The 16715-nt window shown below is 38.1% G+C and overlaps 2 protein-coding genes across 2 annotated transcripts in view; one reads left to right on the top strand and one right to left on the bottom strand.

Annotated features, from left to right (window-relative positions):
• The window catches only part of LOC110336651 (shugoshin 2-like), a 24342-nt gene extending 9903 nt beyond the window's left edge, over positions 1-14439 (top strand). The window contains exons 5-7 of the mRNA XM_021219338.1: positions 8497-8732; positions 10034-12667; positions 14267-14439. Coding sequence (XP_021074997.1) covers positions 8497-8732; positions 10034-12667; positions 14267-14439 — 3043 coding nt within the window. The remainder of the gene's footprint in view (positions 1-8496; positions 8733-10033; positions 12668-14266) is intronic.
• LOC110336652 (DNA-directed RNA polymerases I, II, and III subunit RPABC5-like) lies at positions 6457-6660 on the bottom strand. The gene has a single exon (XM_021219339.1). It carries the CDS (start codon positions 6658-6660, stop codon positions 6457-6459), a length of 204 nt encoding a protein of 67 aa, XP_021074998.1.
• Positions 14440-16715: the final 2276 nt, after the last annotated feature.

Raw genomic sequence — 16715 nt, 5'->3', positions numbered from 1 at the left:
GCCTGCCTCTGCCTCCCAAGTGCTGGGGGGATTAAAGGCCTGCGCCACCATGCCCGGCTTTTCTTTTTTTAAATGTACCTAATTGTTAGTGCACTGACTAATTATGCCCAAAGGGAACCAGAGCCCCCTCCCTGTTCCAGACATTCCTCTATGGAATAGTCAATGGTGATTAAATAGAAAGCAGATAACTGGTTTGTTTCCACTTTTTTTAAAAGTTCATATGAAGGGACTACTATCCATTAAAATGCACTTGTCAGTTTCATATTCCTAAAATAGGATGGGGTTACATGTGACTTTTTTTTTTTTCGATCAATTTTTAAGAAGTAACGGGACTGAATAAAATTAAGATGTCACCGATATTCATTCCTTCTTTCTGGAGATGCAGGACTGTTTTCTTGGGATTGCTTTATTAATATGTGAAACGTAGACTTTTAAAGACAATCAAATTAACACCATTTGCTTGAGTTTTGTTAAGCATAAATATTTTTAGTCTTCTAAAAATGTTTTTCTAAAGCATACATTAGTAATTTTGAATATGTCATACCTGACTATTATCCCAGTTTGGAGACTGGGTGGGTTAAGAGTGGGTCCATACCCACTGGAGATGAGCTGTTCTCCTGCACTTTCTCATGGAACAAGCGTCCACACAGTCCTCATTTTCCTTTCTACTGCCGGAGGAGCACATGCATGTTATTAAAAAATAAGTTCAAAACACTCAAAATAATTCAGTATTAGAAACTTGATTCTACCACAGTCTCTTTTTGGAAGTCACACTGGGCTGACTAAATGCTCCCAACTCCATGGTTTTTGCCATTTAGGGAGTTCACACTGGAGCTCAGTTGCTACAACACTGGCTTCTGGCTGGCTGTGCAGGCTCAGTAAAGTCTACTCCTCATCCTCTGGCCGAGTTTGCGCCTAGATTCTGTGGTTCATTCTTTGGCAGCTTTTTAGCTATTGCCATAAATACTTCATTTACATTCATTGGTGTCTTAGCTGATGTCTCCATAAATAATAAGACTGCATAGGACTGTGCTTCCTGGAAGTCAATGGCTCTTTTATTTGCTAAGTCAGCTTTGTTTCCTGACAAAGCTATCACAATATTAGGACTTACTTGCCTTTGAAGTTCTTTAACCCAGTTTTTTGCTCTCTCAAAGGACGCCTCATATATGATATCATACACAACTATGACTGCTTGTGCTTCTTGGTAGTACATTGGTGCTAGGCTGTGATTCCATTCTTGGCCAGCTGTATCCCATATTTCAAATATTTCTGAACTCATTGACCTTGTTTTTTGTTTGTTTTTGTTTTTTCAGAAAAAAGTACATTTTTTTCTTTATTTCAAGTTTACAGTTCTATCCTTATTTTCTACAACCTGAAAATAATTGCTTCTTATACTTTTGTCCAAGTTTTTAAGTTATCTGTAGTAGGAGGGTAACTCAAATAGTTATTACATTTGAAACAGACTCTTTCATATCCATCTGGTCAGTTCATTATGATACAGATGAAATAGTCATTAGGTAAGGGAAGGGTAGTATTTTCAATAAATAGTGCAAGGCCAATGAAATTTCCACACTAGAAACACAAAACAATAACAGCTCTGACCCACTGTAATGGTTTCTATAAGCCTGGACCTGGGAGTGGCACTATTAGAAGGTGTGGTTACATTAAGGTTAGAAGGGGAGACTCTAGATGCTAAAACATCGTAGTATAAATGAAGAATGTAATTGATTGAATTAGGATTAGGATGGATGCAGCTAACAAACAAACACAGTTAGGACAAAACTGAGGGACTTTATTTAAAAAACAGAGAAATTATAAAAGAGAAAAAAGAATTAAATATTACTATATCAAATAAAAGGCATCTGAAAATTGGAAAAAGTAAAAAGTATAGACAAATTATTGTTTTAAGAAGTAGTAGAGATAAGCTTTCTGGAATTGAAACAGGATAAAATATATCAAATTGAAAATAGTCATGGGTTTTTTTTTTTTTAGGTTATTTGATTTATTCATTAACATCTTTTTGTTTTCAAAAACAATTTTTATTAGATATTTTCTTCATTTACATTTCAAATGCTATCCCGAAGTCCCCTATACCCTCCCCCTGCCCTGCTTGCCAATCCACCCACTCCTGCTTCCTGGCCCTGGCATTCCCCTGTATTGGGGCATTTGATCTTTGCAAGATCAAGGGCCTCTCCTCCTATTGATGGCCAACTAGGCCATCCTCTTCTACAAATGCAACTAGAGACACAAGCTTTGGGGGATACTGGTTAGTTCATATTGTTGTCCCTCCTATAGGGGTGCAGACCTCTTTCCATATTTTTGTATCTGTTGAGCCTCATTTTGTGACCAATTATATGGACTATTTTGGAAAAGGTTCCATGAGGCGCTGAGAGAAAGGTATATCCTTTTGTTTTAGGATAAAATGTTCTGTAGATATCTGTTAAATCCATTTCTTTCATGACTTCTGTTAGTTTCAATGTGTCTCTGTTTAGTTTGTGTTTCCACGATCTGTCCATTGATGAGAGTGGGGTGTTGAACTCTCCCTCTATTATTGTGTAGAGTGCAATGTGTGCTTTGAGCTTTACTGAAGTTTACTTAATGAATGTGGATGCCCTTGCATTTGCAGCATAGATATTCAGAATTGAGAGTTCATCTTGGAAGATTTTACCTTTGATGAGTATGAAATGCCCCTCCTTGTCTTTTTTGATAACTTTGGGTTGGGAGCCAATTTTATTTGATATTAGAATGGCTACTCCAGCTTATTTCTTTGGACCATTTGCTTGGAAAATTGTTTTCCATCCTTTTACCTGAGGTAGTCTCTGTCTTTGTCCCAGGTGGGTTTCCTGTAAGGAGCAAAAAGTTGGGTCCTGTTTGTGTAGCCGGTCTGTTAGTCTATGTCTTCTTATTGGGGAATTGAGTCCATTGCAATTAAGAGATATTAAGGAAAAGTAATTTTCGCTTCCTGTTATTTTTGTTGTTAGAGTTGGGATTCTGTACTTGAGGCTATCTTCTTTTAGGTTTGTTGAAGGATTACCTTCTTGCTTTTTCTGGGGCATAATTTCTCTACTTGTATTGGAGTTTTCCCTTTATTATCCTTTGAAGGGCTGGATTTTTGGAAAGGTATTGTGTGAATTTGATTTTGTCATAGAATACTATGTTTTCTCCATCTACGATAATTGAGAGTTTTGCTGGGTATAGTAGCCTGGGCTGTCATTTGTTTTCTCTTAGGGCCTGTATAGCATCTGTCCAGGATCTTGTAGCTTTCATAGTCTCTGGTGAGAAGTCTGGTGTAATTCTAATAGGTCTGCCTTTATATGTTACTTGATTTTTTTTTCCTTTACTGCTTTTAATTTTCTATCTTTATTGTTTTATTTTTGTTTTTTGTTGATATTTTATTGTATATTGTTTATCTATCGCTTGTTGTTTTGATTATTGTGTGTATGGAGGAATTTCTTTTCTGGTCCAGTCTATTTGGAGTTCTGTAGGCTTCTTTTATGTTCGTGGGTATCTCTTTCTTTAGGTTAGGGAAGTTTTCCTCTATAATTTTGTTGAAGATAAAATTTTGTTTACTGGCCCTTTAAGTTGAAAAATCTTCATTTTCATCTATACCTTTTATCCTTAGGTTTGGTCTTCTCATTGTGTCCTGGATTTCGTGGATGTTTTGAGTTAGTATCTTTTTGCATTTTACATTTTCTTTGATTGTTGTGTCCATGTTTTCTATGGAATCTTCTGCACCTGAGATTCTCTCTCCCATCTCTTGTATTTTGTTGCTGATGTTTGCATCTATGGTTCCTGATTTCCTTCCTAGGATTTCTATTTCCAGAGTTGTCTCCCTTTGGGTTTTCTTTATTGTTTGTACTTCCTTTTTTAGATCTTGGATAGTTTTGTTCAGTTCCATCACCTCTTTGGTTGTGTTTTCCTGTAGTTCTTTAAGAGATTTTTGTGCTTCCTCTTTAAGGTCTTCTACCTGTTTAGCAGTGTTCTCCTGTATTTCTTTAAGTGAGTTATTAATGACCTTCTTAAAATCCTCCACCAGCATCATGAGATATGATTTTAAATCCAAATCTTGCTTTTCGGGTGTGTTGGGATATTCAGGACTCGCTTTGGTGGGCATACTGGGTTCTGATGATGCTGAGTGGTCTTGGTTTCTGTTAGTAAGATTCTTACATTTGCGTTGAACCATCTGGTAATCTCTGGTGTTAGATGTTCTAGCTGTCTCTGGCTGGAGCTTGCTCCTCCTGTGATTCTGTTAGCCTCTGTCAACACTCCTGGGAATCTAACTCCCTTCTTGAGTCCCAGTGGTCAGAGCACTCTGCAGGCAAGCTCTTGTCTTGCAGGGAAGGTGCACAGAGGTCTAGAGCTCAGATCTGCCTCCTGTCTGAAGATGAGGCCCAAAGGGACCCTGTCCAAGAAGCTCTGTTTTTTCCTGAGGCCCACCTACTCTCCTGGGAAGACTGGTCTCTGAGAGATCCTGGATACAAGATGGTGTGTTCTCACCTGAGTCCCAGAGTCAGAGCCCTCCCTGGAGGCTGAATCTTCTCTGGCAGGGAAGTTGCCCAGAAGTCAGGGTCTCAGCTCTGTCTCCTGGCTGAGGATGAAGACCCAAACGGACCCTGTCCAAGAAGCTCTGTTGCTTCTTTGACCTGTGTGCTCTCCTGCGCAGACTGGTCTCTGAGAGAGGTGTGATATAAGACCCTGGGTCAGAGCCCTCTCTTGAGGCTGACTCTCTTCAATGATCCTAGGCTCTTGGGCTTCCTAGGGCACCAGTGGTGTGGAGAGTCCTCTGGGGACTGTGGGACTGTCTGCTGAGTTCATGCCCATAGTGGTCCAGGGCTAGCACTTACTGGAAAGAACTCGAGCCACTGGTTGGGCGGGTTTCCTGTGTCTCTATTCCTGCTGTCACAGGCTCCTCCCGGTTGTTTTGGAACAGATGTTGCATTCCACTCACCAGTTATCCTAAGATCCTGGGTGTGCTACGGCGCGTTCAGAGTGGAGAGTCTTCTGGGGACCATGCGACCACCCAGGCTGGTGCTGACTGAAACCCTCATTGCTCTTGTATGTGGATCCTGTCACTACCATGATGCCTAAATGATTATTTTTCACATAAGTCTTATTGTTTCAGTCTGTATCTTTTCATTTCTCAATATTAGTATGACTATTTTGGTCCTTTGCATTTTGTAAGTAGTCTAGCATTTTGCCACGCCCCTCCCCTAACACACACACACACAAACACACACACAAAGGGATATGTGGAAAATTTCTTAGGCATTGCAGGATAATTTGGTCACACTATGAACCCTGAGACTATGTTATTTACTGGAAAAACTGTTTCTAGTTGTGGTGTGGCTCAGCCCTAACACCCATATTCAAGAACTTTCTGTTTATTGTAAACAGGATTATATAAAGTCGACCATAGGTCAAGTGCAAGCAACCAGTTGACAAGGAATGAACATAGGAAAACACCATAGAGAGTAAGAGGAAGTCAGGAGGACAGATGGAGAGACAGACAGGAAGTAGAAGGGAGGGACATTCAGTTTGAAGGGTTTTTGAGATAGAGTGGAACATCAGCTAAGGAAGGAGGTCGGGTGAGTGTTTTCTATGCCTCTCTGAGCTATCAGGCTTCTGGTTCCCGAGTCTTTATTGGTAAAATCGAAATATCTGAGATTCTGTTAATAAACAATAAATGAGAATATGTTCAGTTTGAGGAAAATAGAAATTTTATATAATAGTTTCATCTATAAGTACACTGTATCACTTGGTCTACTTAGCTATTATGTGTTTTCTTCTATGTTTTATAGGTTTTTTTTTTTATACAAAGTTATTCCATATGCTGGATTCTTTCCAACTTGCTTGATATTTTAGAGTTGTGTTAAAGGAATTCCTTTGTTTTGGTCGTTTAAGCCAAGATTTCATGTAGCTGAGGCTGCCCTTTAATTACTGTAACTCTGCTTCCACTTCTGGAATGCTGGGGTTACAGGCATGTTTCAGGACACTTGATACTGTTGTTTCTTAAATTATGTTTTCTTCTTGATGTTAGCTTGCAACAATACAATTAATTTTCAGGTACTGGCCTGTTTCCAGTGAACTTGTTAATTCTAGCAGTTTATTGGGGCTATCTCTTCGAATTTTCTATTAATATACTTTTGTTATTTGTATAAAAGAACCATTTTTCTTTCCCCTTTGCAAGCCATTTCTCTTTTCTTTTTTCTTACTTTATTGCAATAGCTACTTGTTCAAAGTTGTTCAAAAGTTAAAACAACAGGCATTCTTTTTTTATTTTTATTTTTGACACCTGTTGGTAGTTCTGCAAAGATCTTTATTAAACAGTTCCTTCCAGGATGACAGGACTTAGCCACAGTGCCACAGCCAGGCAGTACACCGACATCCCCAAAAGCTCAGTTTGAATACAGCAAGACAGACTGCCCTTGACCAGTAGAGGAGGGCAGGCTCCAGCAGTCACTTCTCTAGGGGTGCATAATTCAGCAGTTTCTCAGTCAGATCCACATGTACCAGCAGCATGCAGCGGCAGCAGTAGTGCTGTAGACCCAGAGCGTCCAGGGCATCCCCCTTAGTGTACCCGACCTGCAGCAGACCCAGGTAGGTTTCCCATTTGCTGCCTACGATCTTCCTGCAGGTGAAGCAGCACACTGGGATGATCATGGTGGCATCCGGTGTGCAGGCTGCTGACAACAGTTTTTCCAACAACAGGCATTCCTACTCTGCTCTCACTGATCAGTATGATCTGAACACTTGGATTTTCTAGACCTTGTCAGATTAATAAAGTTCCAGGATGAGACAAAATATCACAAGTTCAAGGCATTAACTAAAAGCTTGGGAGAAGTTATCTAAGCCCAAAGTTTTTTTCCATCTGTTTATTCTTTATTATTGTATACATATGCATGTGTATGGTGGGTGTGAGTATAGGTGTGCCACAGAACCTGTGAGAGGTCAGAGGACAACTTTTAATGGTCATATTTTTCCTTCCAAGGCTCTAGGGATCAAATCCAGGTCCCCAGACTTGTATGGCAACCACTATTACCCAATGGGCTTTCTAACTGGCCCTAAGCCTATAGGTTTTTTTTGTTTGTTTGTTTGTTTTTGTTTTTGTTTTTGTTTTTTTTCAAAACGTTTTTGATAACATCCCATTTCTCTTGCTAAAATTTAGACATTCAGATTTCTTATTTCTTGGTCAGGTTTTTAACTTTTCTTTAAATAATCCCTCCAGTTCTCTTTCTTCAGTCATCTAAAGTGTCAAATTATAGTAAGTCAAGAGCAGCTGTTCTGCACAATAAGACTGTCTCAGAAAAAAGAAAGCTCAAAAACTCATTGTTGAGAGTTTCTTTGTGAATAGCTATTGAATTAATCATGTGGGATTTTCTTTTTTTGCTATTAAAAAGATACTCCTTTATTAGTATGATGAATATTTATTTTTTATTCATATATGAGGAAGATATATATACCTCATACACACGCACACACACACACACACACACACACATATATATATATATATATATATATATATATATATATATATATATATATATATGTATATGGGGTATATACACATGATGTGTGTGTGATGGGGTTCAAATACATGGCATATCTGTGACAATCAGAAAACAATTTGGTGGATTCTATTTCCACTTTTACATGGGTCCTAGGAATTGAACCCATGTCATTAGGATTTCCAAGGCAAATACCTTATCTGCTGAGCCATGTCTCTCTATGATCTATTTTTAGAATTCCTTCTCTGCATCACAAAATTATTGATGCTTTAAAGGTGTATTAAATATGTATATAATAAAAATTATTAATTTTCTTTTGTTGCGATTATTTTTCAGGTTTAGGTATTTCAGTTATGCTGTCTGATAAACATTCTTTTCTAATTCAGGAAGCATATTACCAAGTGGTATTATTTTTCCTTAAAAGCTTAAAAAAGTTACCTCAGCTGATAACTTTAATGCAGAGAGGTTTTGAGAATATGCTTTTTTTTTTTTTTTTCTCTTTTGGTTTTTCGAGACAGGGTTTCTCTGTATAGCCCTGACTGTCCTGGGACTCGCTTTGTAGACCAGGAGAATATGCTATTTTTTTGAAAAAAAAATATTATTTTTATGTGTATGTGTGTGTGTGTGTGTGTGTGTGTATGTAAGCATGTGCATGTATGTGAGTGCAGATGCTCATGGAGAGTAGAGACTGATCCTCCCAGGGTTGAAGTTAAAAGTGGTTGTGGGCTGCCCAGTGTGGGTGGTAGAGCCAAACTCAGGTCCTTAGGAAGAGTAGTACTTGCTCTTAACTTCTAGGCCATCTCTCCAGCCCCTATCCATCTCTTTAATAATCCTTGTGTTCTATTTATCAAGTTTTTACTTGTTCTTCAAATAATTTTTCCATTTTTTAAATGGTCAGACTATTGGCACAAGTATAGTGATACCCTTTTCTTTCTATGTAATTTTTGTAAAACACAGAATTTCTTATTTCATTCTCCCTTGCCTTTAGGGTTCTATTAACTTCAGAAAATGATGATGGTGGTGGTGCTGATGATAAATCGAATACAAACTGTAGCAACAGAATTATATCAAAGACCTCACCTGATACTACCTCTTTGGTATCAAGACAACCTTTATCCTTACATCAATGTAATTTGGAAGCATTCCTTCCTAAAGAAGATCATCAGGAAACCTGTGGTTCAGGTCATTCAGAACATACTTCAAGTGTTGATGTACTTCCTAATGGTAAGATTGTTTTTAAAAACTTTATGTAGCTTTTCTTAAGGGCAACAATGTATAAACAGTTCATCAGTTGTTAGGTAGATCTCTTGTATTGGTGACTTGTACTTGCTAACTTCTACCATTTAAAACTACTGGTGAAAATTTCCACTTGAAGTAAATGTCCTGACAAATGTCAGATCCATGGGCCCCTAATACTGTGAGTCAAGAAGCAGTCTTCAAAAATGAGCAGGACTAAGCTCTCCATTTTGCTTAGCTTGTAATTTGAAAATGCCCATTACATTTATTTGTTTAGTTTCATTTCCTTTTCATGGATATGAAAAATGTTCAGCTAGGTGAACATAGTGACTTTTTCAAGATCATAACCAATTAGAGATTATGATGGTTAGCTTTGATTATCAAGCTGACATAGTCTAGAATCATCTGGAAAGAGAATCTCAATGAGAAATAGTCTAGATCAAGTTTGCCTGTGAACATGACTATGGAGGATTACCTTGATTTTATTGAGTTGGGAAGAATTGTCTACTGTGGGTGGTACAATTTCCTTGGCAGGAGATCCTGAGCTATTTAAGAGTGAAGAAGGCAAACTGAGTACAAGCTTGTATCATTCATTGCTCTCTTCTCAAGACTCTGGATGTGGGTGGCTATCTGCTTCAGATTCCTGCCACTTTGATTTCCATGCAATGGTGGGCTGTAGCCAAGAACTGTGAACCAAATAAATTCTCCTTTAAGGTGCTATTGTCTCTATTTTATCAGAGCAACAGAAATGAAAATGTCATAGTGCTAATGAACTTGAGTAATGACTTAGTAAGAAGACATGATGATGCTTAATTTCATTACATGGTCTTCCTAATCGATAATCCTGTACTGTAGTCTATGGTGCTTACGTACTTGTTAAATATTAACAGACTAGAATACAGAACGCTAACTGTTATGAGCTTAGAGCAAGGTATTTTTCCTTTCCACAGTCTTAGGTAAGCTCCCCACCAGAGTTACTGTTATTATTTGAGGTCATGGTCTCCTTCAGCTCTAGAAGTAGGAATTAATGACTCCATTGTTGTACATACCCATTCCAATCTTGGGGCAGAGGCTGAATGAATGCCCAGTAGTATGCATTTCCCATGGATTCAGATGTAACATGTGACCTGTGAGTACTCCAGTTAGTCTAAGTTTTATTAGCATGAATTCCGAATAATATAAGGGTCAGAGAAGAACAGATTGTCAGAAATCTTCTCTATGAAACAGCTAAGTATCTTCTTCGTTTACTGTAGATTATTACTTATTTTTTGTTTTTCTTTATTTTGTAGAGAGCCATTGTCACTCAGATCAAAGTCCTAAGAGTTCTCTGAGTGAGGTGAAATCTGGTCCATCTCCCAACCTCAGAAGGGAAGAAAAATTAACACTTAAAAACATTACTCAGAGGAAGAAGTGTGTGTCTTCAACTGCAGACATACTATATGTGACAGATTTAGATCACCAATCAATTTCAAGTGCAGGATCAAATTGGAATAATGAGACAAATGGCCATACTAATGAAACCAGTAATAACACACAAAGAAATGCAGAGTGTTTTCTTGACTTACCTTCTGAATCTTCCAGTGAGCCTTATGCAAAGCACACAGAGCAAGTGCAGAAGAACATTGACAACTTTCATTTCCAGAACACTGTGTCGGAAGCCGCTGGTGTGGAGTTAACTGCTACTGATATAGGCAAGATTGTAACAGTTTCAAAAAGCAATAAAAATCAAAATATGAAAAAGGCAGATTGTAGAAAGGAGACTTTCAGAAAAGTGAAAGGTGCAAGCTCTGATAAAAGGAGAGAAAGCTCAAAGAGAAAATGTAAAGATAGTTCAAAAGTAGATGCTGAGGAAAAGACTGATGAAACCAGACCAGAAAGAGGCTGTGGTGTTCTAGATGGCAGAGGGGATTCAGAAGATCCAAACTGCATTTCCAGTACTGGGAAGCCATCACAGGTAAACCTGCAGAAGAAAATAACCCTCCAGAATAGCTCAGATCAGGAGAACAGCTCAGATCAGGAGAACATTCGAAATAAAAAAAGGAGGCAAACATATATAATAGGTGAGCAAGAGAAAACATACCCTTTCTCTGGACATTCAGTCCAATTCCTTCAAGATGGTAAATTTGATCTGTCTCAGAACACCCTACATTGTAATTTAAGTAAGCCTTCTCGACAGACATTTTTGATTCATGAATCAGAAAAAGAAAACTTATTTCCAAATCAAGAAGATAAAGACATCATTTCTGAAAACCTAGAAGTTACAAATTTTCATATAGCTGGTCTTTCCATCAGAGAAAATGTATGTGACCATGAGACTCAGACAATGTTGGGCTTGAGCAAGTATGTTAATGCTCAACAAAATCAAACAAAGAAGACTAAGCAGAAAATAAATCGAAGAACAAAAATCATTTCTATCACGAACCAAATATATGAAGACAATGATAAAGATATTCACGTCCTAGAAAAAGGCAACTTTCCCGTCCAAACCCAAGCAGATAAAGAAACCACCAGGGGAAGCCCAGAAGCTTCAGAAGAACTTGAAACACCTCTTCTCTTCACAAGAGATAATGGAAGCTTGCGTGACTATAAGACCCAGAATGTTCTGGATCCACACAAGCAAATTCCTGGTATATACCCTGCTCAGAATGTGTCTCAAATTAGCAAAAATTCTAGGCAGAACGTAAATCGCAAGAGAGAAGTAATTTCTGGAGTGAATTGTTTAAGTAGTGACAAAGGTGTTCATTGTTCAGAAAAGGATAAGTCTTTCTTGCTACAAAAGGATAAGGACATTCTTGTAACTTTAAAAGACTTAAGTGAGTTTGATATGCCTGCTTTTTGTAACAAAGATAGTGCAAAGTCATATAATTTTAAGTCTGAAATGCTCTTGGGGTTGAAAAAACATGACCCTAATATGCAGCCTGCTTGTCAAGGTGATTCAAGAGTAGATAAGAAGCTTAGACAAAAGATAAATCGAAAGACAGAAATAGTTTCTAAAATCACCCAAGGACATGACAATGGTGGAGGAAGTGCACATGACCCACTAAATAAGAAGCTCTGTCAGAAGGTTAATATATCAGAAATCATTTCTCAAATGAACCAAATATATGAGACTACTATTGAAGATGGGAGTGGCTTTAAAAGCTCTGTCAAAGATTGCCAAGATGTTATAAGTTGTGACTTTGGGGAAATCAACAGTAACAAGAAGGAACATTGTGATCCAATTCAAGATCCTTGCACACTAGTTAAAAATACAAAGAAAAAGGTATCATGTAAGGCAGGGAACAGTGTGACAGGAGGTAAGAACAGATGTGTTTTGTGGTTAACAGATCCTTCCCAGGTGTCTGTCGCCTTAGACTCTGGCTTACGACACAGTACAAACAAAGCAGATACTGGTCCTGGATATCTGAGTAACCTGCCTAAGAAGCAGAAACAAAGCACTGTGGGGTCACAGAGAGATGCCTTCTCTGTGAGTGTGGGAAAAGAAGGAAGCTACCCGGCCAAAGCAGTTAGTGAAAAGACATCCAAATTAAAGAAAAGAAAGACCCCTCTAGGTTGTTCTCCTGAAACCCATGGAACAGTGCAGATAACACCCAACACTGACCTCGCTAAGGCCCTTGACCCCCAACAGACTGAGAAGGAGAACTATTTGGAGAATGAGAAAACTGCCAAGAGTAAGCCAGACTTCTGTACGAAGGTGTTGAAACCTTTATCTCAGATATGTTCATCTAACATGAAGAATTCTTCCTTGGACAGTATGCGTAAGAGTTCTCTACCTTTGAGTAGTTCTCCCAGTAAAAACCTGATGCTAGAAGAAAGTGCTTCCCTGGACAGTACATGCATCTTTCAAGTGGGTGATGATGCTCATGAGAAGATAAAGGAAAGCACTCATAATCCCCACCACAGAACAGAAAAGTGGAGACCAGGTAGGCCAGAGTTTTAGAACTGTATTCTTTTCACCTAACCAGTGGTGTATTTTCAGTTGAAACAGGCATTTTTATGAAAATTTTAAGATAGTATGAATATTATCATCTATAGAAACAGAAGTGAAAGTTTGTACATTGAGAAGGTAACAGATTATCTTGGGCATTTGAAATATAAAACATGAGTTAGCCTTTACTATAAAGTTATCTAGTAATGGCTTATTGTTTAGGCAGATAAGGCCTCTCTTTATGTGTTTGGAGGAATTTAATGTTTTAAATGCATGTATAGGGAACTGTATTGAATTTATTCTACTGAAGACAAGTTTTATAAGAGTGGGGCTCAGTCCAGCAGCTTATATTTAATGGGATCAGAAAAATGTAAAGGTTAACAGATACAGGTCTGTGGCAAATGGTTTTAAAAGCAGACACTAAGCTAAGAGTGTACAGTGAGAAATTTTGATTTGAGGAAATTGCAAAGGTAGCACGTAGGTAGAATTTTAGATTAATGGATAAGGAGGATTGTTAGCGTTAGTGTCTACTTTTGTTTAACTGATTGTTAAAATAATAGTTATGGTAAATAATCAAAATCAGAGGAGAAAACCCACTAAAATGGCAATCACCATTTACCATATGTACCTGGACTTGAACTGCGAATTTTTAAACACATTCTTAAAATCATATTTCTATACAACTAATTCTCCCACTTATTCCTCAGTGTTCAGACAGAGGAATTTTCTTTGTCATCAGAGATTTTATAGCATGAGACATTCTTATGTAGAAGTTTTTCTACTTGGAACCAACATTTCACTGTGTCTATAGAACACTAGAATTTTGATGCTAAGGCTAGTCTAGATAAATGGGACCCCAAGCAGAAGAATTCCAAGAGCGTGGGTAGTAGGTATGTTAGAGGGATAACGCATCTTTGCTTGTCTCATGGTGACTTTCTCACACGGAGTAACCAGATGTGTATGTTTCGAATGAGTGTGCAGAGACTGGTGTAGGTGAAGAGGTAAGCCATAAAGAGCTTTTGTGATTTCAGAGACAAAACATTGAAGACCTTTTTATTGGTGTCCTAGATAGTTTTATGCCAGCTTGACACAAGGTAGAATCAATTGCGGTGAAGGACTTGTGGAGAAACGCCTCTTGTAGGCAAATCCTGTAAAGCATTTTCCAGATTAGTGATTGATGTGGAAGGGCCCAGCCCACTGTGAGTGGAGCTGTCCTTTGGCTGCTGGTCCTGGATTCTGAAAGAAAGCAGACTGGTCAGTAATCAGCACCCTCCACGGCCCCTGCATCAGCTGCTGCCTCCAGGTTCCTGACTTGATTTCCTTCTGTGATGGACTGTGCTGTGGAACTCAGAGTGAAGAAAACCTACTTTCCTCTCCTACTTGCTTTTGATCATGGACTTTATCACAAGAATGAAAACCCTAAGTAATGTCTTACATTTGGTTTATTTTACACTTTAGCTCCTCTTTCTCTCAAAATTGAATTTCTTAAGTTTTAAAATTTGATCACTTTGAATGGTTAACTGTATTGACCTCATACTTATTTCCATATCTTTACATATGCTTGTACAAATATTTGTGAAAATATTATTTTTAGGTAGTAGAATGTCCATGGTCTTGGTGGATACCAGTTCTGTTTTGAGTAACACTGTTAACCCTGAGAATGAGTCAGAAGGGCAGTCTCCACCCCTGATGAGAAGGAACAGACAGTGCGCCCCTCTCAACCTGACAGAGCCAAGCCTTAAAAGGCAAGTGTTGCAGTGTTGTTAATGTGCACTTGAGGAATGTTTTGCCTGGATTGGTACTTGAACACTCCTAAATATCACTGACTCAGATGAATCTGTTACACAGTATGAACCTGGTAAAGATTAAGTCAAAATGAACCCTTTTTCTGCTTTTTTTTCTCTTGTTTTAAATTAATTCAGTTTCCTTTAATTTCTATCTTACTACCATCATTTTAAAAACTTTAACTGGTAGCTATATTTCTTTTTAATTTGGTAAATTGTATTCAACAACCATTGTTTTCATAGCTATCACATACATTTATTTCCTGTGTTGCTCCCTAGAAGTCAGTGTGCTGTATATTTCCTTTGCTCCCAAAGAATAACAATTTGAAGATTTTTTTTTTAACTACAGTAGTAAAGAAAGACTTCTAGCCCTCTCCCAGTTTATTCACTCCTCAGGTTGTATACTTATCAACATTGTGATCCATTTAATTCAGATGTTGTACTTTTAAAGCATATCTCTGAGTGATTTCATTGATCAGTAAAGAATGAGATTTCTCTGATGCTGGAGAGATAGCTTCAGCAGTAAAGCACTTGAACAAGTGTGAGGTCCTGTGTGCAGACCCATAAGTCATGTCAAAGTCAGGCACACCAGCACTGGGGAGGGAGAGACAGCGGCGCATCCCTGGAGCTCGCTGGTCAGTCAGTCTAGTTAGACCTGAAAGTTCCATTCAGTGAGAATCAGTTGGACACATCTGGACATTGACATTGGCCTCTACTCTACACACACACACACACACACACACACACACACACACACACACACACACACATTTCTTAACAAGGTTTACCACATTAGGATTAGGCGGGACTGGGATTATAGCGTAAAGTGTGGTTTGCCCGGCACACATGAGGCTCAAGTTCACAAAACTATCAATAAATTCTTATTGTCCTTTCAAACTTATATATTCAAAGTTTCTTAATTGCCATAAAATCACTCTGATGACTGTTTACATTGATTTCTCCTAACTGGCCAACTGTATAACACTGATGGTTATATAGTTTTCTGCTTTACAGTACTAAGCAGAGCCCTGTGCTGTGTTTAGGTTTTGCTTCTCTTTAACCTCGTCATACCTGTGTCATTTCCCACTCCTTTCTCTCTCATGACATCCTGAAGATTTCCAGGCAGTTAATTTGTAGAATATCTACAAATGATGATTTGGGTATTTTTGTTTTTTTTACCATTTTTCCCCTCATGATCATACTGTAGTTATGCATTTTTGAATGAATTCCACATGAAAGATATGTCCTTAGCATTATATCAAGGATTTATTATGTTAGTCTATTCCTTTACCATGATAGGGCTAGCCTTAATTTCGTAGCTACTGTTGAAATCTGCTGGGTTTCTGCAATGTGAAATTTATCTTTTCCTTAAGGATTGGAGAAGATTATTTGAGTCTGTGAATCCTGTGTGTCATTTTTTTTTTAATGGTTTTAGTATATATTAGAAGATTTTGCTTGAAACCAATACTGGTGTGATGTGTGAAACCATTACTAACATTCTGCTTTTGTGAGGAAATACTCACTTCTGTGAGCTAATAGTCTCACATTATAGTTCCCTTGAAATCCAATATTGCCCATGTTTATTTCTTTATTCAAGTGATTCCACTTTTGGTATTAGAAAGCCCCTTCAGAATAGCTTCTGATTTCCTTTAACAAGACTTCATACTCTTGACCATTTCTAGACTTTCTGACACCACAGATGTTCCAGGTTCGTCATCATACTTCCCCTGTCCTGGTCCTAGAATCAGACATTTCTTAGGAATTCTGATTTTTTTTTATTGTAAAATTGAGTTTAGCAACCATATTCTGTGTCCTACATCTGTGTATAGCTGACATTATAGTACTACCTGTTTATTACTGCACAACATTACCATAAATCTAGTAGCTTAGAAAATAGTACTGTTTGTTCTTTTTCAGAATGTAGACATAGTTTAATTGGTGCTCAGGTTAGCATCTCTTAATACTGTGATCAGAGTGCCAGAGTTCTTATCATGAGGCTCTGTTCATAGACACTATTGGTAGAATCTCCTCATGAGGGCAAAAGAGAACTTTAGCATCTTGATAGTGGCTGTCAACTGGTTTCACCTCCATGCTACATGGGCTTCTTTCCCAATAAGGCCACTTGTTTAAAGCCAGTTATGGAAAGACTCTACAGCAAAACCCTATAGCAACATAATGTTTTATAGTGAAATGTGCTCTCAAAAGTGAGGTGGCCTCTCACCCTTGTCACTTTGTTAGACACAAATCACTGTTCCTGCC

The sequence above is a fragment of the Mus pahari genome, chromosome 19 (genome assembly GCF_900095145.1).
Source record: "Mus pahari chromosome 19, PAHARI_EIJ_v1.1, whole genome shotgun sequence".
Classification (NCBI taxonomy): Eukaryota; Metazoa; Chordata; class Mammalia; order Rodentia; family Muridae; genus Mus; species Mus pahari.
This window is presented reverse-complemented; position numbering and strand designations above follow the sequence as displayed.